Source organism: Colletotrichum orchidophilum (genome assembly GCF_001831195.1).
Source record: "Colletotrichum orchidophilum strain IMI 309357 chromosome Unknown Scaffold_177.1, whole genome shotgun sequence".
In the NCBI taxonomy this organism is placed as follows: Eukaryota; Fungi; Ascomycota; class Sordariomycetes; order Glomerellales; family Glomerellaceae; genus Colletotrichum; species Colletotrichum orchidophilum.
Window position 1 is genome coordinate 10,494 of NW_019173133.1, and position 25,842 is coordinate 36,335.

The following is a 25,842-nucleotide window of genomic DNA, read 5'->3' on the forward strand; positions in this document are numbered from 1 at the left end:
CCAGCCGCCGTTGCCCCTTGTGCCATTGCCACTGCCACTGCTGCTGCTTTCCCGCACGAAATCGGGAGACTTGTGAGCTAACGGACAAGAAGAGGGCGCTTGAGCTTTTCTTCATCCCAGTGCCGAACTGCGCCTCGACTGCTCACAATTAGAGCACATTCCCAACGAAGCGTCCATCCGGAGACGGGCCTATACTCCGGCGGTCCAGAACGCACGCCCTCCACGCAGACAAGGCGCCGCGCCATGCTCTGCTCTGCCTTCTACTCCCCCACGATCCTCTAGCATTCTGCCGCCGCCTCTGTACGTCCCTGTCACTGCCTGCTCACCGACAAACTTCTTTCTAATTACTCAGGGTCTTAGGCACCTGACGAGGTTGCAACCTTACACCTCCCGCGGCCGAACCTCTGCTCCGTAAATTAATCAATACACGCTCCTACACAGAGGTTCACCTGCGAGCCGCAGCTTCCCATGCGTGGGCCACTGCCGAAATGCCACCTCCCGAACCTGTCGTCACCAGCAGTGCCCGAGGCAGCCGTCCAATAGTTTCCCCTATCCAGACTGCTGTACCATCCCAGAAGAACAGTTCCCCGGGATCCCGGCCTTCTACCGGAGAGAGCGGATTCAACTTTGACACAGCATCACGACCAGATGATTTCGGCCCTCCCCATAGTGATGGCGCTCAGAGTACTACCAGCAGCGGCCGTTTCATTCGCGAGAACTTCAAGATGGGAACCGGTGATGGCAAGCGGTCGCACTCAGCTAGCCCCTTCCGCATCTCGATGCCATTTATCACCCCCGGCCAGCTCGCTTTCTCCGCTATGCAATACTTACCAGTTCCAATACTGGTACTGAATAATCTCAAGACTGTGGTTCTTGCCAACGAAGCCATGGGGAGGATGCTTGGCATGACAAACGACGTGGTCGAAGATAACTCATACGTTGCCGAAAGACTGAGAGGGCAGTCCTTGTCTCAGGTTGGCATTGATATGATTCAGGATGGTCGCCCAGTGTGGGTTGGATGGGAGGCGTTCTTGGATTCCCTCGTTCTCGAAATGGGCGCAAACCAGACGTCAAAGGATGCTGCAGATATGTTCGGTCGAGGGCAAGGTGGAGAGGCGACACCAACACCGGACTCTCTCGCTCCTCCATTACCGGATCATCCAACCGGCCCATGCTTTGTAAAAGATGCCGTGGTGGACGTCATTATCTCCCGCAAAGAGCTGGGGAAGCCGGGATTTGACCCACGGGCCAAGGGCTGGGCGTCGGACCATCAGGTCTACGCCAAGATGATTGTTACGATATGGGAGATTGAAGATCACCAAGTTTATTTCACCCTGACCTTCACCAGCTCAACTTCCCAGCCTTCTCAACCGGTCCCGAGCCGCAAGGCGTTCGCGCGGCCCAATATGTTGGAACAAGCAGACCGCAAGACGATATCAAACTCGAATCCGCCCTCAGTCAGTTCCAGTCATGACTCGAGCTCGCCATCTTTCCGTGTAAGCCCAAGCGCCGTATCACTTTCGTCGAGTCCATTCCCCCCGATGGGTCCACCCTCGACAGCCGTACATGCCAGCTCGCCCTCGATTCTGCAGAAAATGATTCTCATGAAAGACGCATTACTCGACAATACGGAAATGCCCATCCTTGCGATGTGGAAGGACGGAAGCGTGACGTTCCCAAACCGCGCCGCTCGAAAACTGCTCCGGCAAGAAAGCGACTTGGAGAAATCATCCGACGGATTTGATTTGCTCCCGGGTTGGACAGTTTGGGATCAGGACTTTGAAAGGGAGCTAGACGTGAGCGAGTATCCCATTTCGGTCTTACTGAGAACGGAGACACCCTTCAACAACATGCGGGTTGGCATGATAGAAAATTCGGGAAGCAAAATTGTCTACGATGTACTGGGGGAGGCCATCAGAGATGACAGCACCGGTGAATTCATGGCCGGCGTCGTGACATTCAGAGACATTACCAAAATGAAGGAGGAGATTGTCGAGATCAGGGAGAGGGATGAGGAGCGCTTCAAGCTCATATGCGACACCATGCCTCAGCTGGTCTGGACGACTAAGCCAGATGGTTACCATGACTTTTTCAACACTCGATGGTATTCATACACAGGGCTCACTCCCGAGGAATCAATGGGCTTGGGATGGAAACATCCATTTCATCCGGAAGATATACCGGAAAGTGCTCGACGCTGGAAGCACTCTCTAGAAACTGGTGACCCTTACGTAACAGAGTACCGGTGCCGCAGCAGAACCGGCGAATGGAGATGGATGTTGGGAAGAGCTCTCCCGCTGAGGAACAAGGAGACTGGCGAGATCGAGAAGTGGTTCGGAACTTGCACCGACGTCAACGAAGGCATCGAGGCCAAACTCGCTGCCAGGAGTACACGACAGCAGCTATTAAGCGTTCTCACGCACTCGCAAGTCACCATCTTCACCGTCGACACCAATCTGAACCTCACCATGCTGGAAGGTGCACTGATGTGGGACAGTAGTGGGGATGATAGTGCCGCAAACCAAGAGACTTGGTTCCTCGGCCAAAACATGTACGAGGTCTTCAATCGGCTTAACCCTCAGCTCAAGACTGGCGAACGCCCCAAATTCCTCCGCCCCGTTGAAGACATACTGGCCGGCGGAAAGACGGAAGAGGTGGCAGAGCACGGAATGGACGGACATTGGTACCGGACGAGATTCCTGCCCATTCTTGGCAAGAAGACAAAAGAGGCCATTGTGAGCAACGAGACACGCATCGAAGGTGTCATTGGTGTCATCATGGACGTGAGCGAGCTAAAGGAAAAGGCAGAGGACCTGGAGGAGGAATCTCGGGAGAAGAAGCAAGCGATGGCGAACGAGGCGGCCGCCAAAGAGGCAAACAGGCTCAAAAGCCAATTCCTCGCTAACGTAAGTGAAATATGGCTGTTCGGCGGGAAGTCAATAACTAACATGTTGACAGATGTCTCACGAAATTCGGACACCCATTACTGGCGTCATTGGAATGGCCGAGTTGTTGAGGGATATGGAGCTTGACGCCGAACAGACCGAGTACGTGGAAAATATTCAGAGGTCGGCGAACGCTCTCTTGACAGTCATCAACGATATTCTTGATTTCTCTAAAGTCGAGTCCGGACGACTCGATATTGAAGAGGTCCAATTCTCACTCTCAGTCATTGTGACGGATGTCAAGAAAATGTTGAGTTTCGCCGCGGAGCGAAAGAACCTCGATTTCCGATCCGATATATCGAAAGAAATCGAGAGAGATCTGGTCGTCATCGGAGACCCCGGCCGTGTACGCCAGATCATTACGAACTTGTTGACCAACAGTATCAAATTCACCAACCAAGGTTATGTCAAGTTTTCAGTGCAGAAGGAGAAGGAAACATCGGATAGTATCGTCGTCAAGTTCATCGTCGAAGACAGCGGCATCGGAATCGAGGAGGAGGTGCGGAAAAAGCTTTTCCAGCCCTTCAGCCAAGGAGATGCCTCGACAGCGAGAAAGTTTGGTGGTACGGGCCTGGGCCTGACGATTTGCAAAAATCTTCTCGAACTGATGCATGGAGAAATGACGCTAGAATCTGCTCTCGGTAACGGAACCGTTGCAACATTTTGGGTTCCCTTCAGCAAACCACAAAATCAAAGAGCACCGCTCGTCGAGATTGGTTCTCTTCCAGACAGGTTACAGTCAGAGATGAGCGTCTCATGCCACAGCTCCGAGTTTGAACAGCTACTCAATACGCCTCCCGCCTCAGGCGAGTCCTCGCAATTCCTATCAGACAAACAAAAGTCTCCGTCGCGGCGGCTCTCAGTGCGGACACCACCGGCCTCGGACGAGGAGTTATTGCCGCACGCGGATCGTGCCAAAATCCGCGTGCTAGTTGTCGAGGACAAGTAAGCTCACATTCTCTGAGGTCTATGCTGTAGTTTAAGCTAACAATTTTCAGTGCCATCAACCAGCAAATCGCAACCAAGACAATTATGAAGCTTGGGTTTACGGTAACAGCGGCATGGAACGGGAAAGACGCTCTCGAATACATGGCGGCAGCCCAACAAGGCAAGCACAGCAAGCCGGATATCATACTGATGGACGTACAAATGCCTGTCATCGACGGCTACAAGTGCACACATCTTCTCCGTCACCATCTGCCGTTCAAGGCCTACGTCCAAGACGTGCCAATTGTGGCGATGACAGCATCGGCTATTCAGGGCGACAAGGAGAAATGCACTCGAGCGGGAATGGACGATTATCTCGCCAAGCCAGTCAAGAGCAAGACGTTGGAAAGGATGCTGGTTCGATGGAGCCTGATGAAAAGGTCTCAGCAAACAACATACAGGGAGTCGGATGGGTCCATGTCCGATTGTTCAGATACCGCTGCGCATTGTAGCAATGCAGATATCCCCGGCGTTGCGCATGATCACACAGATCTATCACCCCCTGATTCAGAAGAAGCCGTGGCGCCATCGAGCCGGGAACGAGAGATGAGCCAGGAAGCAGATCTTGAAAGTCGGGGAGATCCAGTGACACCACGGCCTCTGACCAGGAACAACTCCTACGAACCGTCACCATTCGACTCTCCGAACGTGGCAGATTCCATCAAGCCAATCAGACGCTCGGAGACTGACGAGCTTGCATTGCAGGCACAGCAAGGCAAGCTCATGGAAGCCGCAGGTGGGAAGAAGCTTCCTCGACGTGGAGAGTCTTTCCAGACAGTGGTGGCTGGCGACTCCTTGACTGAGGAAAACGTGGAAAAGTGGGACAAGGAGGAACACAGGCGGAGGTCATAGACATTAAGGAGTTTCAACAGCATCCCACGTTTTTAATGCTTATTGGGGACATTTATTACCACAGCGAGGTGCATGGCGCCGGTTCTGTATTTATGCTTACAAAGCAACAGCGTGTACATATGGCGGCAACAGAGAACAGGAAAGGAGATTGGGACGCAGCAGGTCACGTTGCATCTTGGCATTTCGATCGGCGCATAGGGGGTTGGATTTTCACAAGTAAATTGGAACCTGAAAACAAAAATGCGGCATTTGGGCGAGTCATTCACCAAGGAGGAGGTAAGATGAGCTTGGGGGTCAGATATTTTCGGAACCGCTAGAATGAGGGACGAGGGTTTCCCGCGGCCACTATCTTAGGCGCCGGGGGAGGTCCGATTGCAGTGATGAGATTCTGCTGCCTGTTGCTTACGAGCCCAGGTGTGTTTTCTACTCTTAAAGTCAATAATGACGCAAATCGAATGTGGTACCATTCAACCGCTCCTCTATCTGTCTCTCTCTCTCTCTCTCCCTCTCTCACCCTCGTGTCTTCTTCGTATGATGAGTGTGATGTGATCTGGGTGCTCTTGATCCGTGTATTACCGCGGGGTGGAGGTCTCAGATGTTTGTTTACTCGCAGAGTGTAGTTGCGAGGAAAGCGAAGCGAAAACGATAGAGAGTTTGTAGATCGGATCCAGACTTGTTCGTGAAAGTTGTCCGAGTGTGGCGTGGATGGGATGACGAATTTGGAGGTCGGAGTTGGGGGAAGACTCGAAGTCTGATCCGGGCGCTAGTATTAATATGGGATGCCCATCAACACTCGGGGGGGAATGTTGTTTAAGAGAGTTTTGGGCTCAGGGGGATAGTCGGGGCTGTCTGGCAAGGTTGTGCTGTTTCTAGTGTCTAGGAATAGTGTGCTTTTGAGTCGATGATTTAGCAAGGGGGGAAAGGGTTTGGAAAAGGTTTGTTTTTTTTGGGATGGAGGTTCCGGGGGGCCGAGTCGGAAGGGTGTATGGATTGAGTTGTGCATGCTGTGAAGTGAAGAGCGATTTACAACTTACTTTGCCTGTTGTAAGATTGCGAAACATTCCATCTTGGTGTTCTTTTGGATGATGTTGGATACGGATATTGTCTTGGTGCGCCCCCTTCCCCCATCGCAGCTTCGAGACGATTTTACTGATTAACTGTCAACCATCCCTTGGACAATTTCTAAACTGCTCATATCTTCCTATACCTTGATTATGAATTCAAAAGCCTCGCGAGTTCAACGCTACCAATCCTCGCCTCGGGGTCCGGATCCAACATCCAACCGAGCAGACGCCTGTCACTATCACCGCTAATACGCGGCGACGTCCGCAGCTCCTCGATTCCATCCAGCCACGCCACCATCTCCCCCTTGACCCTTTCGTCCTCAAACACGTGGGGGAGGATCCAGTCGCCCGCGGGGAGCGGGATATACCCGAAGCAGAAGAGCAGCGTGATGCCGAGGCCCCAGACGTCGCCGGCGTAGGACTTGCAGCGATCAACGAACTCGGGTGGGGCGTAGGGGGGTGTGCCGGAGGGTGTCCAGCCGTTGAGGGGCAGGGCGTAGGGGGAGGTGATTGCGGCGCCAAAGTCGATTAGGACGGCGTGTGGTGCTGGCTCAGTATGAGGAGGAAGCGTGGTCGCCGCGGCGGCGGCGGCGGCGGCGGTGGAGAAGAAGACGATGTTGTCTGGTTTGACGTCGTCGTGGATGATGTTGCATTTGGCGTGCAGGTGGGCTAGGGCGGACGATATTTGGGACCAGACTGCGGCGGCTTCTTGGGCGGAGAGGGTTGAGAATGAGGTTGTGGTGTTGATGTGCTTGTCTAGGCTGCGGCCTGGTTCTTGACGGAGGGTTATTGTGAGGGTTTGGGAGTCTGAGTGGAGAATTTGGGTGATGTTTGGCTACGTTTTTCCGTGTCAATGTAGGTAAAGGTATGTGAGAGTTTGTTTTTGATAAAGGCATGGTACGTACGTGACCTCTGGCGAGGTTGAGAGCCTCGATTTCCTTGCGCCAGCGTTGAGAGGCTCTGGGATTGGCGGGAAAGTTGAATTTCTTGATTGCTGCTGGTGAGCCGTTCCATGTTGAAGATTCGATTATGGAGTGGTATGTTTTTGCGATGATAGTCGAGCGCGTTGGTGCTGGTTGAGCGCCGGCTGGGTTGTCGAAATGGTTCGGATGTTCGACTAGGTTGTCCATGGCTGAAATAGGAAGTATTCCCTACCGAATTGAGTGACTGAGGTTATTTGACAAAACTAGATCGACATGCAGGCTTGGCACCTGGAGTTAAAGTACCCTATGCTACGGTACTTGAAGCAATAAGCCCACCGCGGCAAGGTGACGTTGAGGACTCGGCTGCGGGGTGACTCACGCCGGCGGCATCCTGCGATGTGCGGAGTATCTCCACCCATGCCGCTGTGGAGCACCCGGGTCCGGGCATGTTCGGATCAGTCGGCACTCCACCGCTAGTAGGTCCGGATGGAAATGCGACATCATCCTACGATGAATCAATAGATAACGTGTCTTCTTAGCGACAGCACATGAAAACACTCCATGCAGGCACGATTTTATCCGTTGATTTAGCAAGGTGAACAGATAGCGAACCAGGCTCGCTGACAACCCGCCCTTCCTCTCAGGTATTGTACCGAACGTAGACGCTTTTGTCAAAACGACGCTCCTGCACCCAACTACAATTATTTCCATAAAACAGATTTCTGACTGCAAACTTGAGTCTCAGATTGCTCGTCTTCTCTTGTCTACCTTCTCAGCCTCACTAGTAAAGATTCTGTCTCGATACTTGACGAATAACTTTAACAGAGCGATTGAAAAGAAGTGGATGATATCGAGCTTTCTTGTTTCCAAAGCGTCAATTTCCTTAATTCTGGGTCCTATGACAAGTCATAGTTGACGCAAACTCTCAGCCACCACCACTCAGCTTCAGCCATCATGCAGGTAGGCAACGGGCGCACCGGCTTCTATAGTTTGCAGGCCAACCGGTTACGTAGCAGACGGTCCTCAATCTTTGGTTACGGCGCAGCCTCATACACTCGAAGACCATGATCCCTCAGACTTCCCCTCATTCCTTGCCGTTGTCTTCTCACCCCAGCCAAACTTTACCAACCTTTCTCTCTCTTCTCTCTCACAACCGAGCTTTCATCCTCACTGCAATTCCGCGCATTCAACGAATTTACGAAACAAAATAATGTGAATCGCTATGCCCGGAGCTCTTAGCCTGGCGGCAAGCGTCATCGCCGTTGTTGACGTGACCGCAAAGGTCGCCGGAGCCTCGATCAAGCTCATCAATCTATGGAAAGAGATCCCAAATATTTCTGATGCGCTGCTCAAGGAAGACGAAAGTCCCCAGGACTTTGAAGATTTTCTTCTGGATACCGAGAGCGAAGCTGCCAAAATCCCACTTCCGCAGCAAGTCTAACAATGCTTTCTTACAGAAATACATCGCCAGAACCCGGACTGTGTTGAAAGGCCTGCAAGAAACAGTCGACCGACTGCATACTCAGGTCACAGATCCACGGAGGTATAAGAGAAAGCTGGCGTAGATAAAGGTTGTTCTCTGCAAGGAGGATTTGTGCGCTCTAGAGTCTAAGCTCAACTCAGCTTTAGAAGTTTTCAAGCTTGCACGGGAGCAATATCTGACGTATGCAATTTCACCTGACAATCTTTTCGATGCACAGCTAATGACCATTTCATCGGATCACTCATGCCATACGTAGTATTAGTACAACTAAAATAGACGGCCGACATAGAATAAATTCAGATGTTCCATGCAAAAGCTGCCAGTCAGGCCGAAGCTCAGGACACTGCTGGTGACTACAGAACAAGTGCTCGCAGATCTTTCGTTACCACAGCGTCAATCATGTCATGGTTCTCTCATTAAACAACCAGGATCGTAAGACTGCGTCTATCTTTGATATCAGACGTTTGTTTTCAGCTGCACGCGCAGCCACCCACATGGCTTATGGGATCAGTCTATTCCGTCCTGGCACAGAGAAGCGCTTGGGGATGGCAACTCAAACCTCAGAGCTTACGACGTCATTCAAACTTTTGACTTTGAATTGGAAGTGAACATCTATCAAGATAACATCTTTGCAGTTCTCAAACACTTGAAAGATCGGAAGATGTCCCCATTCGTTCGAAATCAGCATGGGACAACATTACCAGAGGTGGCTCCTTGTTTGCTGCTATGTCTTATAAGACTAAGGTATCAATTGACGTGCTTGACAGCTTGCGTTTACTCACGGCTCTGTGAGTATGGTTAAGACGCTGTAAGAATGCGGTCTAGGGGGATTCGTACTTGGAAATGCTGATGGAGGAGGGTGCTTTCCTTCTCTTTTCTACAAAAGCTGTTTTTTTCTGACCACCGATAGTTACCCATGACCCCTTCAAATCTTGTTATTTTCTGGGGCCCGTAGGATGATTGAGAATTTGTCTTCGATTCTTGTCGAAATGTCGAAAGACAGTCTGGATGATATTCTAAAAGACACTGGAGTATTTGGTATCTGATTCCGCATATCAGGACTCAGAAGCGGTCTTCGAGTATTGCCCAATGGTATCGGTCACCGATACAAATCCGTTCCACTCGAAACTAGGCTATGTCATATCAGGGCACGAGTCTCTGAAGGCAATCAATTTTCCTTGGATAGGGTCTTGGAATATTTGGATTTACTGCTGCCGGAAGCAGAAAACCTCACCATCAACATTCCAACGTCATCAGCAGGGATACATGGGCAATCCCTCTTCCGATCATTTGCTTTGATCATAGTCTCTCGGGGTATAGCCAAGCTTTCCAAGCTTGAAACTGAACCGACGACGACTCAAGCCACATGGTGCGCATTTCTCAAAGCCAGTCTCGGCCTCGATCCCGTAGGTCTCCGTCGTCTGCAAAAAGAATTCATCCCCTCCGTGCGTGGTTCTGATCGAGCATTCGATAGGCAAACGGCTTTCACACAAATCATTAGGTATGTAACGACTAGGGGGATTTTCATTCATTCTCACACGCGCGACTGCCTTAATTAATAAAGTAGGGTAAAAGATTACAGCTGGGAATTTTCCGAGGTGGCAGCTCGCTACTGTCTGTTCGAGAGAATACAACGAGTGGAGTCTGTCCGTCCAGTTCCCAGCTTGGATATCTCGAGCTGCGTGGCAAATACAAATCAGCTGGAGCATGAGTAGTGGGTGGCAGCAGAGTCTGCGATCATTCAGCATCAGGTCGGAAGACAGCGCCATCTTCGTGGCCGTGAAGGGGGGTGATATGGGAAGTACGATGGCTATGTTTAGTAAAGGGGACGCATCCCCACTCGATAGGGACGGAGACGGCTCATCCTTGTTATGTGTCAGTGGTGAAGCCCCTGCACATTGAACTCCCTTCGAAGAGTTAATAAAGGGTCGCAGCATGCCATGAATTCGGAGCGATTCGAAGAATGTCGAGCACTTTTAGACGATACACAGTCACTGAGACCCTCACAGCCGCAGATCGAATGCACCTGCACAGAGTAGAGGCCATCGTTCCCTGGGACTGGTACCGATTTCCAGTCTGGGCGGGGACGCCATTGTACTCTGTCATAGGCTGGGGCCCTCTGCCGCATCTCACCGAACTCCCATGGGATGAGTGGGACAAGGTCTTCCACAGGACCTTAAGGCAGTGGCTGCGGATATTCCGAGATGCCGGCGTCAATCTGTTGCAGTACGGTAGAGACGAAATGCCAACGCTCAATTCTGCCACGGCCGCCGACCTCAGAGGGGCATTTAGCGCCGACGCTGTTGCGGCCTCGCAAAGATATGTGCGGAACCCACTCAATCGGTGGACGATCAGCATCCAAGGAGTGATACTGACTGGATTCCCGTCCGCGCGATCAGTTTTGATTATGGGTCGCAGATACAAGACTGGCGGCTTTGGTGGGCGCCAGAGTTCGAAGCCTTTGCCGCCAAGTTTTGGACGCTTTTTGATCGGCCGAAACCAGTCATACCCCGTAGCTGGGTTGAGTTGTGAGCTCTCAGCATCGAGATAGCTTCGGCAACAGTCCTGTGCGTTGCAGTTTCGCCAATATAGAGGGTGTAATGCTGCTGATGGGCTACTGTTGGCAGAAGTAAAAGAAGGATGTCATTTGCTCCCCGCTCATTCGGCCCCGGGTACGGGCGCTCAGGATGAGGACCGGCTTATGCAGCAAGGTGGGGGAAATATACCCCTCGCCGGCCGCTCAAAATGGAGCTGACTGCCGCAGCCGGTGGGAGGTTTGTATCAAGGTACCTTAGCTACCATGAGTGCGGGGCAGGCGGCACGTCACCTTATCACCCCAAGCTCTTGACCTCTCTTCTCAGTCCTTATTACAATCTCAGCCCAAGAAGTAGCGGTCAACATCAATCCGTTGCAGTTGCATGTAAATCACGAAGGTTCGCTCGCTCATAGCTCTCAGCCTCAACCAAAACATCACATCGCGCTATGGAGTCAGGAGACACCCGCCCTCCCGGCAAGGCAGGCTCCTGGTACAGCGGCGAACCCAAGGAACTGAGAGGGCAACTCAACGCCTTCCTCTCTGACGTACCCGATCAGGTTGAGGACAAAGGCCTGCCGGTTCCTGGCGCTCGAGTCATCATCGCCCCGTGAGTTTCGTCTGCTCGTCTTCTCCTTAAAAGATCGTGCAATAAGCAAGTACATATTTGCTAAAATAGCATATCCTGATAGCCACGCCGGCTACTCTTATTCGGGTGCCACGGCAGCCTGGGCCTACAAGGCTCTCGACCTCAGCAGAGCGAAACGTGTATTCATCCTTGGACCCTCTCATACGTTCTACCTCGCAGGCTGCGCCGTCAGCGAGTATCAGAACTACGGCACACCATGGGGGGACCTCAAGGTGGACGAGAAGGTCACAGCCCGCTTGCTCGACGAGCTCGAAATCCCCGCGATCCCGGAAAGCAACGACAACAAGGAACACTCGCTGGAGATGCACTTGCCGTATCTCTGGATCCGGCTGGAACAAACATTTGGCTCGCCCGAGAATTTCCCGCCCATCGTACCAATCCTAATTGGCGAAAACAATGAGGCCGAGGAGAAGGAGGTGGGCAAGTGGCTCGCCGAGTATTTCAAGGACCCGGAGAACGCCTTCATTGTCAGCTCTGACTTTTGTCACTGGGGCAAGCATTTCCACTACATGCCATACTGCCCAGATGGGACACTCAACAGCAAGCAGAGGCTCTCTGAGCACGACCGCACACCCAACGGACCGCCCATCCACGAGACGATCAAGATGCTGGATGACCTGGCGATCGAGGCTATCAAGACGGGAAAGCACCGCAACTTCTATGACAGCATCAAGCAGACCAAGAACACAGTCTGCGGAAGACACCCGATCGGAGTAACAATGGCGGCGCTCGAGGAGCTGGGCGACCACCGGTTCACGTTCATCCAATACAACCGCAGCGAATTGATAAGTCGACCATCCGACTTTAGCGTGAGCTATGCTTCGGCTTATGCAGTAGTATGATGAGGATAAATGGCGTTAGTAACGAAGGGCGATTGGGGAACGGGGTGGGAATGGTTAGGTTCTGTATTGAAATGCTAAAGTAGCAGCCGGGCAAAGGCTGAGGGTTAGGGCGTGACGGACGAGGGGAGTTTTGATGGCTTAGACGCAAGTTTCACATCGCTTCCTAAAGGAGAATGAGAGGTATAAGCAAAGAAGCTTCTTCAGCTTCGGGTAGCTCTAGACATGAATATCATTGACGACACCGTCTCAAGTGCCAGAGGTCAAAGACACGGGCCCAGGAGCAGGTGACCAGATGATTTTAATGCTGGATGAGTAATGCTTGGGGGGACTGTATGCATAAATCCTCGAGGTATGATGTCGCTGACGAGCGGGCATGAATATTGCACCGACCGAAGAAGCGGAAGGGAGGGCCACCGTTTGTCTCGTCACCCCCAATCGGGATGATGTAGATGCGGGCGATCCTGGGCCGTTCGGTAGCACAGCCCTACCTTCTTCCTGGAACCGGCTGGCGGTGCGGCGCTAAGGGATGCAGAGACGACGATGGTGGTGTGTTGCGTGTCAGCTTCCGCCCAAAGCGGAACGCATGGCGGGGTTTTTGGCAGCAGGCTCGAACAGCACGGCGCTCTCTACACCAGGGATATGCTGGTGCAGGAATGCGAAGGGCACAAGCTTGTTGTTACGAGGGGGTTTTCCAAGCTGTCGTTCGAGAAAGCAGCCGAAGGATGCCCAGATTTCTCGACATGACCCCGCGCCGCGTTATGGCAATGCTCGGGGAAGCCAAGTATGCCGGGAGCGTTGAGGTGGATGGATATTGAGAACGGCCCGTGACGGCCTTGACGGGTGAGGGGGATGCCCCTCGTTGACGACGCTGAGGAGAGTCCGCGGGTCAGATCTCGACTAGTCTTTGGAGGCTGGTCACCAAGGGAGGACCAAGGATGACCATCCTGGGGCTGAAGGCGCTGTAGATGTGGATTGGTCCAACAAATAAGCCGGCGGCGGGATGGCTTATGGAGGAGGCAGACGAAGGCTGTGTTGATGGGTTGCCGAAAAGTGTAAAACTAGACTGCTTTTTTGGACTTTTCTACAGCTGGTTTCCTTGGCAAGCTGAGTGATGCCTGTTATTACTCGCCTCTCCCTCCATGGATGTCTACTCTCTGCTTGAGGCGATGGATGGGCATTGGCATCTAGTTCTTGCTGGAAATCTCCATAGCAATCTGTTAGGCAACTACGTTTTTCTGCTCGTCAATAATGGTTTTCCATTCGAGAGTCCTCGAAGGAATGGAAGGCTTTGAGGAAGTGGATTCTTGGGATGACGCTGCTGGTCCGACTTGTCCTGGAAAGGTGAGATGGACCGCCAGCCTGCTGATGATGAGCTTACGGCTTGCATGGAACCTAGTCTGATCGGGGCAAAGGAAGATGAGGTTTTGCTGGGGCGTGGGGATGGCAGGCTGTGGGAGGATTGAGTGAGCGAGTGTTCCTGGCACGACTGGACGCCGCAGATCCGCAAGCAAAAAGAAAGGTAGCCCGAGGCAGTCCGAAGCCGTTTGGTTCTTCTCCTCTCGCTCGCTAGGAGAGGCTAAGCTCAGCCGTAGTGTACGGAGACGGAGACGGGAGAATGAGGCTTGCAGTTGCATGTGTTAGTTTCTCGCTTCCGAGACCGTGAGCTGAAAGGCGAGGAAGCGGGGTGCTGAAGTGGCCAGAAGGATCGATAATTCCCAAAGTTGACGGGCATGAGTTGGATGGTTTAAGAAGCTGAGCTCCCTGTTTGCCGGTCGCGATCATGATCCTGCTCTTGCGCATCTTCCTCGCATTCTTCAATCCCATTGCTTGGTGTTGCTTGTTTTCGATACCTGCGGAGGCGCATCGACCTCCAGGCATTGCACCAAGGTACCTAAACACCATTAGACTCAATTGCCCAAGACATTTTTGTCTGTGATCTCAGCGATAGGTTCACAACGGCTGCTGCAGAATTTGATCGACATCGTTGCTCTGGCAGGTTGTTCGACTGCAACCCACAAGAAAATCCCGTGTTGGAGAAAACAAGCAGGAAAGCAGGAAAGCGGCGCCGACGAACGGGAAGACGGCAGCAGAGAAACACGAGGTGCCTCGTCCCAGACAAAAGGTGGAGAGATCTGGATCGTCGAGCGCTTGATTGGCAGTCTCGGGACGCATTCGCAACTTTGCAACCTGGCGCTACGAAAGACGAAGGGCAGCGACAGCAGTTGACCAGCTGTTCCTATCTGCTTGGGCTGCTTCGTTTTTTACCAGCCAACGAAAGACACTTGATTTGGGTGCAGTTGAAACCACTGTCACCACCACCACCACCACCACCAATACCACCACCATTACCACCACCAATACCCGAGAAAGAGGAGATAAACTCATTGTGGACTTCAACTTTGGGGGGGAAACCATTTCGATTGGCTCACAACTCCCGTCGTCAACATCCCTGTCGACCACCGCCTTCTATCCGTACATTCCATCGTAATCGCTTCTCGTGGTTGTCGCAAGCCACCAGGACGAGCTCCGCCGCATCATCTGAGGAGGCAGCGCTGCACTCGTTCAAGGTTAGCCTTTTGACACCGGCGCGAACACTCAGCGACCACCGAAGCATAAGGGTGCCAGTTGCAGGTCGAAAGCCAAAATACCTCTGCGAATTCTTGTGTGAAGAAGGAGACAAGGAGATATTGCTTCAGTCAGCAGCACCGACCAGCCAGCGAACACTTCATCGAAGCATCCATCTGCAGAGCCGTCCAGCACCACACAATCGTGGAGGGAACAAGAGAGTCGCATTAATTTTAGCACCCGGCATTGGGGCCATCTCCCGCCAGCGCCTCAAGTTTATTCGCCTCCGGCTGCTTGTTACAGTTACAGGCACCCAAAAAGAGCAAAGTGCCAGCTTCAAGGTCCAGTCCTCGACGCTTCTCGACCAATCACCTGCCGCCGACCGCCGGCCATAGCGTTTTTCAAGTTTTCTCTCCTCACCTCACCTCACCTCACCTCACCACAGCGAACAGCCAGCGGGTGAGTGACAGACAACGACGCCCCCCTTTCCCTTGCGTTGCATCGTCGGCCCCTGCCTCATTGGGACCTTCTCGTCGCATGCAGGTACCTCGCCAAGCCCACCCATCCACCAATACACTCACACTCAAATCTCACTCTCACTCAACATCGCTCACTCACTATTTTGAGAGAGCGTGTATCTTACTCATCCAACTCCGAGTGCATTTGCAACACCTTACTACGACGCCATTGACGGAACATAAAATCTCACAGACACACGCTCGACCCAGGGAAGAAAGACTAAGAAAAGGAACTACCATTCCATCAACCTAGGGGGGAAAAAAAACAACTGTGCACCATCGCACACTCATAGCCCGTGGGAAGTTGTGGCCAATAAGCCGGGGCCCCTCCAATCATCTCTCTTACTGGAGCCAAAAAGTCACCTAAACGGCGATCGTTCCGCAGCCAGGGGCACCCCAAGCACCGCACCCCCTTCCCGAACAGACAATTCGAATTTCTGCTACAAAGAAGCGCTTCAAGCCACACGCTTAACGCCCACGTTCCTGCGTCCAAGGCCCTGTGGAATTGTGGATTGTGCCCCATTCGCCTCGTCTCGCTTCAACCCTCCCCCCTCGTCCCCGGCCTGCTGCCACCCTGGTCTCCCTGCTGCTCTGTCGACCATTGACCCAAAAAAACGAGCCTGAGACTTCTGTCGTCCAAGCCTGGAGAGTGAGAGGCGTTCCGTCCTCCGTCTCGCCCACACCGTCACTTAGGACTCGAGAACCACATAACGCCAATTCATCCCATCCCCCCCTTCTTCTCTTCGCCCTTTCTACCCGTACTCAACTTGCTTCTTTTCCTGCCAAAATCAACAACACACCAAACCGAGGCCACTCATCTTCCTTCCTACCACCACCACGCGCGACGATCAGCCCACAAGCCACAAAGCAACAAAATAATTGCATTCGCCCCTGAGCGTCTACCAAATCCGCATCATCGTCGCGCAAGGAAGAAGCCTTCGCGCTTCGCAGAAGCAACATGAGTGTCAGTGTTTCACCCCAACCCTCGCACTTCCGGTGTTTCGCCTGACCGTCCTCGCCTTGTTCTACCCTCACGCTGCACGCTGCCCTTCCCTACCAACGTTGCATTACGTCGGTGCTGGCCCCCTTCTCGAAGTCGAGAGAGTCTACCCGTTCCCATGTCGTGTTCCTCCATCGCAAAGCCTCAAACTTTGACTTCTGCGATCTCCAACCTTCTTTGCACATCATCATATCTGCTTCAGCCTGGTTGCGTTGCATTTTGTCTATTGTGCCTGCAATTCCTTTTGGCGATTGATGCCTTTTTCCTTTCACACTCCTCTCCTTACCTAATTCAACCGACAGTCCTTCCTACCATCGATATCCGTTGAAAAACTAACATTATGGCGCAGTACGGGTATGTTTCTCTCTCCCATGGAGCCGACGGGACACATGACGACGAGTACGACCTCTCCGAACGCGGCATACTGACAGACTCGGATAGATACGGTGGTCGTCAAAACCCCTTTGACCAGCGGGACGATGGTCCCGGCGGAGGGTATGGAGGAGCTCCTGCCAGAGGTCCTCCTCAGCAGGCCTTTGGCTCGGGGCCTTCTCCCTACGGCGGCGGTGGAAACAGAGGATACAACCAGGGACCAGCTATGGGTAGGGACCAATACGGTACGACCTGACCGCGACGGTCGTACGTGCTCTTTTGCTGACATTGTCTGCACGTTTAGGCGCCAACGTTGAGATGGAATCCCTCGCCCAGAACGCCAGCGGCTTTGGCCAGTCATCGGACCCTAACGCTGTCCTGAACGAGTGCCGATCCATCGATCAAGGAATTGATCAGATCGAGGCCAACTTGAACCAGCTGCGCATGCTGCAGGAGCGAACCCTGACCGACGCCGATACATCAGCAAACTCTTCGACGGTCCGCCAACTCGATGCCCTCTCTTCCGAGACGATGACCCTGTACCGCAGCCTGACCGATCGCGTGCGCCAAGTCAAGTCCACTCCTGATGGCCAGTCGGCCAGAAACTCGCCGCAGGTCGGCCGTATCGATCGCCGCCTGAAGGGTGCTATCCAGCAGTACCAGCAGGTCGAGTCGGCTTTCCGTAAGCGTACTCAGGACCAGATGGCCCGCCAGTACCGCATTGTTCGACCCGACGCCGACGAGCGCGAGGTCCGCGAGGCGGTTGAAGACGCTGGTGCCGGTGCCCAGATTTTCCAGCAGGCCGTGATGCAGAGCGGCCGCCAGGCCCAAGCCAACGCCGTGCTCAACGCCGTCCAGGACCGCCAGGCCGCCCTTCAGAAGATTGAGCAGCAGTTGATTGAGCTCGCACAGCTGTTCCAGGACATGGATGTGTTGATTGTGCAGCAAGAGGCCGCTGTTACGCAGATCGAGCAGAAGGGCGAGGAGGTCGTAGAGAACCTGGATAAGGGCAACCAAGAGATTGGAACTGCGGTCAACACTGCCCGCAAGACCCGCAAGAAGAAGTGGTGGTGCCTGGGTATCTGCGGTAAGTCTGCATTCTTGACTGGAAGGGCGGGGGAACCCTTACTGATTGCCTACAGTGCTCATTGTCATTATCATCGCTGTCATCCTTGCCATCTACTTCGCCATTATCAAGCCGGGCCAGGCTGCTCCTGCCCCCGCGGCTACCGCCCGCGCGAAGCGCAACATTGGCATACTCGAGCTGCCCGAGTTCTCGAACTCGGTACCCATCGATACCGGGGTTGCGCACACTCAGGTGTTCAAGGCAACGAGCCGTATCATGCGCCGCATCGTTCAGCCGGGAGTTGCCTGGGAACCGACCGCCACTACCCAAGACGCCGCCGTTGTCGCCCGTTTTGGTGGCAAGGTCGACATGCCTGCTGTCCGCAACTAGACGGCTTATCGTATTCTTCCGACCCTGTACAAAATACCCATCATACCGCCGTTATCCACCGCCTCACAACACCCGAGGCTTCTCTCCAACCATCAGTATACCGTCCCTCCGACTTGACGTCCGGATCGATTTCTCACTACCTTTACCAATTAAGAGCTTCACGCCGCTTTTATAGACGGACGGATTATACGAAAGGTCACTTCATCTCTTTTTGCTGGGTAGGGGAAACCAAGACGAAAAGAGTTAGTTCTGGGAGCCCAGGTCTCAGGAAAACAAAAAGGGCCAAATTTACTTCGTAGGGTGTTTTTGTATACCCAAAACCAGACTTTCTTTACTGTTCAGCAACTCAAACGTGTTTCCCTTCTGTGTTGCGTCTTGGATTCAGGTTTTTCTTTCGAGGAGGAAAACCATCGAACACTTGTGCGGGCGTTTTCTACTACTCTGCCGCGCGACTATGGTCGTTGTGTGTTGCTATATTTTATTTGTTGCATCAGGGGCGTTAGCATGAGTGGTTCGTAAATATTGTCACCTTGAAATTGACGTTTTTAATACTTGGTTGTCTCCTGGTTTTGTGATGTCAATGCGTGATGTCTTGGTGCTACGGAAGAGGTTCAATTCCACTGTCTTGAGAGGTCACCGGTACATGCCAATGAGATGAGGGTTGGTCTTGTCCACTTTGCCAAGCGCAGAAACTTGTTGCTCAAGTCGTTTCCTCTCAGCACGAAGCCTGGGGATCCGCTAGACTATCAAAGACTTGGTAGGACGTCCATGCCGGTTGGAGTTGGACTTCCCACAGACAGATTCCAAGGGCTGCCTACCTTCTAGGCCATCCCGACACCTACAGGAGTGTATATTTAGCTGACGGGAACCGGAAGACACTTCATCTGTGAGGCGGAACCATAAAGGTATTTAGAACCGAGGTTCTTGGAACAGAATCCAGGCCCTGCTATCCTTCTCCAATATTTGATGTCACCGATCGTGTTCGAGACTCAAATTGCAATCGCTGGCGGCTGGCACTGATTAGCTCTCTGTTTGCTACATTGTTAAAGACCCAGGCAATACGCTCAGTAGTTTCTCTCATATCTTTCAACGCTGTAATGATGGTATATATTCGGTACTAAATATTGTTGCTAGTGTTTAAACAGGAATATCATGTAAATTGCCATACTTTTGATAGCCATTGATGATTCCAGTGTTAGTCAAGTCGACTAGATAGTCAAATCTTTTCACTTGATATTTTCAAAGTTTCCAACTAGTTCAAGATTGTTGTTTCTGCGATTATGTTCCTCGAGCTATCAAAATATAGAATAGAGCAGATACGTTGCCTCGTTCGTCATCTGTATTTTTCTCTTGTCATGAATCCTCCCGAGTAAAAGCGCAGACTAAGCCGTCTGCCACGTGTCTTTTCACTTGGCTCATTCTTTTTCACTTGTGATATGGACTTGATCCTTTTCCTTATTCACTGTGGGGCAACAGGATACCTTCTTCCCGCTTTATATGCCTATTTCTGCGTGTGGTCTTCACGTTGTGGACGCATTTATGTTCTGTAGGGGCGAAAAGAGTCTGGCGGTGCGTTTTCTTTCGTTTAGGGCTATTCCATGCTCACGAGTGACAGCTGGTATAAGCATCTTACATCTTTTCGAATCCTAAAGCAGAACACCAATTATTTCTCATCTTCTTCTTTTTAACTGTCGTGGCTCACTTCTCCATCGTCTCTGGAGTTCCCTGTCGATTCCAAGGTAGTGAGGCGTTGCCGGAAACCATTATGCAGGATAATTTGGCAATCGCATCAGTATTTGTCCATGACTGTATCTCTTTGACTTCAACTTTGGCAAACCGCTGGTCACCTAGCTTACCAGCGATCTATACATCTACGACGGAACCCTACGCCGGCAGCGAGCTTTTGCTCAAAGCGTTTCATTGCTAGAAAAAGCTTCGTGAGCAAAGCTGCAGAGACGACATTTCATTCACCTTCGTTGGACTCGGCCATACCACACTTTCAACCTGCCGGTCCTCGCCGAATTCAGTAGGATTTCATGCTCACATAACCTATCTATACGGATTCATACACTCATCACTTCATTTCCGAATGAAAAAAATGCCAAGCTCGGAAACCCTGTGTCGAAAGCGTTGAGTTCACCCGCTCGGTAAAGCTGTTGAATTCATGTCTTGCCTCGAAAAGAGCCAAGATGAGTGGATGTCGGCGCCGATAGGATAGTTCAATGGCTAGGTTGAACTCGCAGCATTTCTGCTGGGCCCGTGCTTATGCTTGGAGAACAACTACAGCTAGCGCGAAACTACAAAAGGCAAGCACTCTATTAAACGTTACTGTATCCCGTAGCCCCCTGCCATCTGCTGTAGCCACCGCGCGTTTATTATGTAGCACTACGAGCATCTACTTCCTGGGACTCTTTGAGTTTGTGATGCACGAGTCTGGCCTAGTACTGATACAAAAGTCAGATGCGCGAGGAATGGGTAATGTGGGGAGACAGATCAATGGCGTTGGTTCCATAGGCCAGGTCAAGCAGTTGGAGATGCCTGATTTTTGGGAAGTTTCCTTCAATGCTCCATGTAGAGTGCATCATAGTGACTCATCAGAGCAGCTCATCAAACCTAGACCTTGAAATCTCTGATTCTTGACGATAGTATCCTAAATCACAAAAAGAGTTTCCTTCATGGTTCCTACTAGCAGTTTCAGTCTTCCTAATGCATTCTCCATGGAGTTCTCGTTAACAATGAGATGGGTAGGCCGTATTCTAAGACTATTTTGTGATTTCTCAATATCAATCATTGAATTCCCAGTACGATTCTAGACATTGGCATTCCTTTCGGGCCCAGAACTACACCTCGTAAGACGTTGTGCGATGCGCGCGATTGCTTCGCCACGACTTGTTAGTCTTTGTTCCCTTGAAGGCATCCGGAGATAGTAAAAGTTGCACAGCCGTCAATGACATGATGAGCATTGATACAATCGCATGGACAGGTTCAGCACTCATGAAGCCACAGTCAATCAATATTCCTGTGCCGGCCTGCTTCTTGGATGTGCCAAGACTATACCACGACTCCACGAGGCTCTTGGCAGAGTGTGATGGTCCTGTTGCAAGAATACGTGACGGAGACCACGACATACACGCATGTCAGAGGTACATCTCAAACTCGCCTAGATTTCAAAGAAAGCCGCTCGTTCTTTGGAGTACTACAATCTGCTTACAAACTCGACAACTTGCCAATAATTGAGGAGGCCTGCAACGAGGCATCAAATTACAAGTTCCTTGGTCTTCCACGTTTCGAAAATTACTTCTTTGAACCACCATCTTCACCATCAATCTACGGTCCATCCCATCGTCTGAGTACTGTTCCTCTCTTTTTCCTCATCACTTCATCATCAACCAATTTTCCACCGCCAACATGCTCTTCTCTACGCTCTCCGCCCTCCAGGTCGCTTCTCTCCCCACGGTCTGGGGTCATACCACCGAGTCCGCCAACCGTCCCATCCTTCAACTGCAGCCTGGGCCGCTCCGTCTCACCCGCCGAGCCATCCATCATCTTCACAAACTTCCTCCACAAACTCCAAATCGAGAAGAGCGTCTACCGCGAGGACAGGGAGCAAATCCTCCCCGACCCGAACTAGACCGCGTCTTCGAGGAGATGAAATTCCAACAGCCAGTCACCCACAGCCAGCTACCAAGCCCCTGATAACCAGACGACACGCTTTCAACAAATAGTACTTTTGCGGCTTTTCGTTTTTCAAATGGTTGTCCAGTTTTGGGATGAACAATCAATTCCATAGAATCCATACGAATGCCGTCATAATCATGTCTACCCTCTTCGCCAAGTGTTTTCTTTCTCGATCACTGGGGCCAGCCCTGGTGCTCGGCCAACCAAACCCGTCCAGTTCTTTTAAAACGATCGTACCAATACCCAAATCACACTCGTCTCCCGTCAGTGCTTTATAAGCCGCGCTTCTCTTCGGGATTCATAATTTGAGCTTGCGTCCGAAAGCAAAGAGGAGGTCACGTAATCGGCCGGTGCCATATATGCCTCAAAGGCAATGGTTCACTAGGTACCCCAATTACATTACAGAGACGAGTTTCCTTCTGATATCAAGAGTGGCGCGTTCAGTACGATGGGAAACCCAGGAGCTTAGGCTACCAGCATTTGGGGCCGCCCACCTCGCCTGCTTCCTCAAGCCAACAAAAATTTGAAGGCTAGGACACCAAAAAAAATCACTGACTACCTGTCTTCTGCATGGATAAGCCACATGGAGTATTTGGCCTTCTTGAAGGGGATGAATATAGGCGCAGGGAATCGCCGACTGCGACACGAAACCCCACATCAAGCACCCAACATACGTCGCATATAATTGATAACAGTATGAAACCTAGTACCAATTTAGACGGCCAGTAAAATAGTCGGAACGGTGGAATCAAGACGGTAATGATACGCAAGTTTCTTTTACCTCTGCACTTCATTTACCCAGCCCAAGTGAGATCTTTGTCAGAACCTGTCGGATTGGAAGTCCAATTCGACCTCGAGTCAGGGCAAGCGCAGGGACCATCAGCGGGTCTCTATATCAGCTTCCAACTGATGGGCTGACCTACGGTTAGGACCTCTCTTTTCCACCTCACGCAGAGATTCAATATACAGTCGATTGACCGTTCGTCACTTCACAGAACTACGGTTCGAACCCATTATCCTGTGATACGGATACCAACAGAACTTAAGCAGTCTGGGTAAGGCAGACAGAATCTGGGGGTGGATGACAATAAACAAGTTGGGAATATTAAGCCAATCAGAGCTGACTGTTCAAACGACAGCTCTGGCAGACTTACCATATTACCTCAAGGAGGAATCTGTCGCCTAGAGCCAGTTCCTTCGTCTTCCACCCGAAGTGCAGTCAATATAGCTCAAATATACTTTTTAATCTGCTCAGCCATTTCCGTCTCCACAACTCCTTCGGCTCCTTCGGCTCTGCGCCTTTTCCAATTAAGCAAGCGCTCTGGCTGCCTTGAGGAGACTTATCCAAACATTTTTGGATTTTACTTACTCACCCTATCCAACTTAACCATTCGGTCAGAGTGGGTCGCTCCTCTCAAAACGTTTTTGTCGGGTTATTAAAAAAAAAAGATGGCTCCTCCCTGCTACGGGTATTTGATTCCGAAATATCAAAGTTACTTACGAAGGTCTCGTATCATTCCGCAGGGTGCAAGTGAACCGTGTTCCAGTGCCAGTGGGATACCTCCAATCAAGTGCCGCCCTGCGTCACACTGGGCAATCTCATGTGATGAACTCTATTAAAGCGATATTAAAGCAACGGAAACTTTCTGGCTTACCGAGGAAGCCGGTGAGGCTGACGGAGTACAAAAAGCTTCTATCCAACGTCGCATATTTATTTGGGAAGACGTTGTTCTAATGTTTAGCAGCAGGTCAATTTGGTTTCTCATAAACGACGTCGAATTCTGGTAGTCATGTTCAATTGCTCGATGCGGCAGCTAACCAGAGCCCTATTGGGTGGTCTGTTGCTACTCTCCCCCGTCGTAGCAGAGGGTTGCGCTTGCTCCACGGCAGCCCAAGCATGCGAAATCATCGCCTCCAAGTTGCCGCCTGAAGTGTTCGCGGCCCGGAATACGACTGAGTACCAGTCGGTCCGGGCAAGCTATTGGACTCAAACTTGTGGTGAGTTAAGTCCAGCTTGCATCACACGACCCCGGAACACCGAAGAGGTGGCAGCCATTGTCAAGGTGCTTTCGACCTGCGGCAAAGACGTCAAACTCGCCATCAAGAGCGGCGGCCACGGCTCATCCCCAGGATGGTCCAGCACCGACGGCGGCGTCCTCATTGCGATGGACTCCATCAATCAGATCCAAAACGTGGCCGACAAGGGGTATGCTGTTGTGGGTTCCGGTATCCGCTGGGTGGACGTGTACAAGTCCCTCGAGCCTCAGGGTGTAACCGTCACCGGGGGACGATTCGCGTCCATCGGCGGCGGCGGGGTGCTCACGGGCGGAGGCCTGAGCTACTTCAGCGGAACTCACGGCCTGGCGTGCGATAACGTGCTCAACTACGAGGTCGTCCTCTCCGACGGCAAAGTCACCAACGCCAACCTGACCTCCGAGCCCGAACTCTTCCGCGCCCTCAAAGGCGGCGGAAACCAGTTTGGCATCGTAACGCACTTCACCCTCAAGACGTATCCGCACACCAATCAGATCTGGGGCGGCATTCTGACCTTCTCCATCGACAAGGCTAAAGAAGTCTTCGCCGCCACGCAGGCCTTTAGCGAAAAGTACGACCCCAAGTCGCACATCTACCTCAGCATGGGGGGCGGCGCCAACCCGCAGCTGTCCTTCCTCAACGTCTACGTCTTCTATAACACGTCCACCGTGCCCACCGGCGACGCAAGCCCCTTTGCCGCCTTCTACGCGGCAAAACCCATCGCAGACACCACCGCCGTGCAAAACTATTCGGCCCTCATCGCGTCCAACAACAATGGCAATCTGTCCCTCCATCGCTGGCTCATTGCCGGCCACTCTTTCCCGAACCTCGCAGGGCAGCAGGGCGCTGATTTGTACTTTCAGCAGTGGCAGGCCTTCCGGGATAAAGCCAACGCCACGGCGGCTGGCGACCAGACTCGCCTCTTCTCCATGGCGTTGGTCCCGGTGCCGGCGGCGATCACCCGCGCCGGCGAAGCCGTCACTGGCGTCAAGAACGTGCTGGGGCTCAATGCGGACGCTGGCGACGTGGCTTGGATCGACTATACCCTCGCCTGGCCGAGTGCCAAGGATGACGCCAGCACATTTGCGTTTGCCGAGAGCATGAGTGCAGACGGAGACCGGCTGGCGGCATCGTTTGCTCCTGGGGTGAGCAGTTCGAACGCCGTCCCGGGGGCGTTATCACCGGAGGAGGCAGCCTTCTACCGAACCAATCCGCGATACATGAATTATGCGCTACTGGATCAACCTGTTCAGGCGAGCTATGGCGAGGAGAACAGGCGGTTCCTGAAGCGGGTTCAGGAGTGGTACGACCCTATTGGGTTGTGGAGGAAAGACGGCGGCTTTCGCTGGAACTGATGTAGACTAGTATAAGGCGCACTTATATCCGTACAATGAAAGTTCTGTACAGAGCATAGTAGTTGTTCGAAAAAGTAGAAAGTAATTTCTAAGTGGAAAGATGCTTGTTCATATAGGCCATGAAATAAATCGATAAACCGATTATCCAAACTGGACAGGGTGGTTAGTCACAGAGATATTGAAGATGGCTGTTTGTAAGTTGACAGGCTGGCCCTCAGAATACGACTCCTGGACCAGTGAAGAAGACATGATCAACGCGTCTAAGGCCATCAAGGACTACAAAAAAAGGGCCAAGAAGGGGACCATATGAGTGGAAGAACACAACTTTTATGATTCCCCACTAAAGAGGAGACTCCTCCTCTGCCAAAAGGGCAGGGTACCCGAGCACAAAAACTATCGTCGTACTACGACGGATTAGTTTTCCAACAGTGCTCTGTGCCATTTCCCTTCCACCCTAGTTTAACCCGAGTTCACTGCTTGTATCCGCCTGTTGTAAAATATACTCATCGGAATATGATGCTGACGGTGACTGGAGGTGTGCTGTTGTAGTGGTTGCTGTGCGGCGGTGCATGACCGTAGATGTCGA

General features: G+C 52.1%; 8 protein-coding genes across 8 annotated transcripts; 7 read left to right on the top strand and 1 right to left on the bottom strand.

The window, feature by feature from the left end:
• Window positions 1-488: 488 nt before the first annotated feature.
• Window positions 489-4,784, top strand: CORC01_13083 (hsp90-like protein; the record flags this gene model as incomplete). Its single annotated transcript, XM_022624701.1, has 3 exons — window positions 489-2,906; window positions 2,959-3,890; window positions 3,944-4,784. 3 exons carry the CDS (start codon window positions 489-491, stop codon window positions 4,782-4,784), a joined length of 4,191 nt encoding a protein of 1,396 aa, XP_022468778.1.
• Window positions 4,785-5,996: 1,212 nt separating this feature from the next.
• Window positions 5,997-6,978, bottom strand: CORC01_13084 (uncharacterized protein; the record flags this gene model as incomplete). Its single annotated transcript, XM_022624702.1, has 2 exons — window positions 5,997-6,683; window positions 6,754-6,978. 2 exons carry the CDS (start codon window positions 6,976-6,978, stop codon window positions 5,997-5,999), a joined length of 912 nt encoding a protein of 303 aa, XP_022468779.1.
• A 1,015-nt stretch (window positions 6,979-7,993) lies between these two features.
• Window positions 7,994-8,212, top strand: CORC01_13085 (uncharacterized protein; the record flags this gene model as incomplete). The annotated part of the gene is made up of 1 exon (XM_022624703.1): window positions 7,994-8,212. The coding sequence occupies one exon, from the start codon at window positions 7,994-7,996 to the stop codon at window positions 8,210-8,212; it is 219 nt and encodes a 72-aa protein (XP_022468780.1).
• A 1,749-nt stretch (window positions 8,213-9,961) lies between these two features.
• Window positions 9,962-10,786, top strand: CORC01_13086 (uncharacterized protein; the record flags this gene model as incomplete). Its single annotated transcript, XM_022624704.1, has 3 exons — window positions 9,962-10,055; window positions 10,246-10,597; window positions 10,654-10,786. 3 exons carry the CDS (start codon window positions 9,962-9,964, stop codon window positions 10,784-10,786), a joined length of 579 nt encoding a protein of 192 aa, XP_022468781.1.
• Window positions 10,787-11,236: 450 nt separating this feature from the next.
• Window positions 11,237-12,278, top strand: CORC01_13087 (memo-like protein; the record flags this gene model as incomplete). The annotated part of the gene is made up of 2 exons (XM_022624705.1): window positions 11,237-11,397; window positions 11,480-12,278. The coding sequence occupies 2 exons, from the start codon at window positions 11,237-11,239 to the stop codon at window positions 12,276-12,278; spliced, it is 960 nt and encodes a 319-aa protein (XP_022468782.1).
• A 4,423-nt stretch (window positions 12,279-16,701) lies between these two features.
• Window positions 16,702-18,189, top strand: CORC01_13088 (SNARE domain-containing protein; the record flags this gene model as incomplete). The annotated part of the gene is made up of 3 exons (XM_022624706.1): window positions 16,702-16,978; window positions 17,038-17,820; window positions 17,876-18,189. 3 exons carry the CDS (start codon window positions 16,702-16,704, stop codon window positions 18,187-18,189), a joined length of 1,374 nt encoding a protein of 457 aa, XP_022468783.1.
• A 3,408-nt stretch (window positions 18,190-21,597) lies between these two features.
• CORC01_13089 (uncharacterized protein) lies at window positions 21,598-21,885 on the top strand (the record flags this gene model as incomplete). Its single annotated transcript, XM_022624707.1, has 1 exon — window positions 21,598-21,885. One exon carries the CDS (start codon window positions 21,598-21,600, stop codon window positions 21,883-21,885), a length of 288 nt encoding a protein of 95 aa, XP_022468784.1.
• A 1,772-nt stretch (window positions 21,886-23,657) lies between these two features.
• On the top strand, window positions 23,658-25,256 carry CORC01_13090 (uncharacterized protein; the record flags this gene model as incomplete). The annotated part of the gene is made up of 1 exon (XM_022624708.1): window positions 23,658-25,256. The coding sequence occupies one exon, from the start codon at window positions 23,658-23,660 to the stop codon at window positions 25,254-25,256; it is 1,599 nt and encodes a 532-aa protein (XP_022468785.1).
• Window positions 25,257-25,842: the final 586 nt, after the last annotated feature.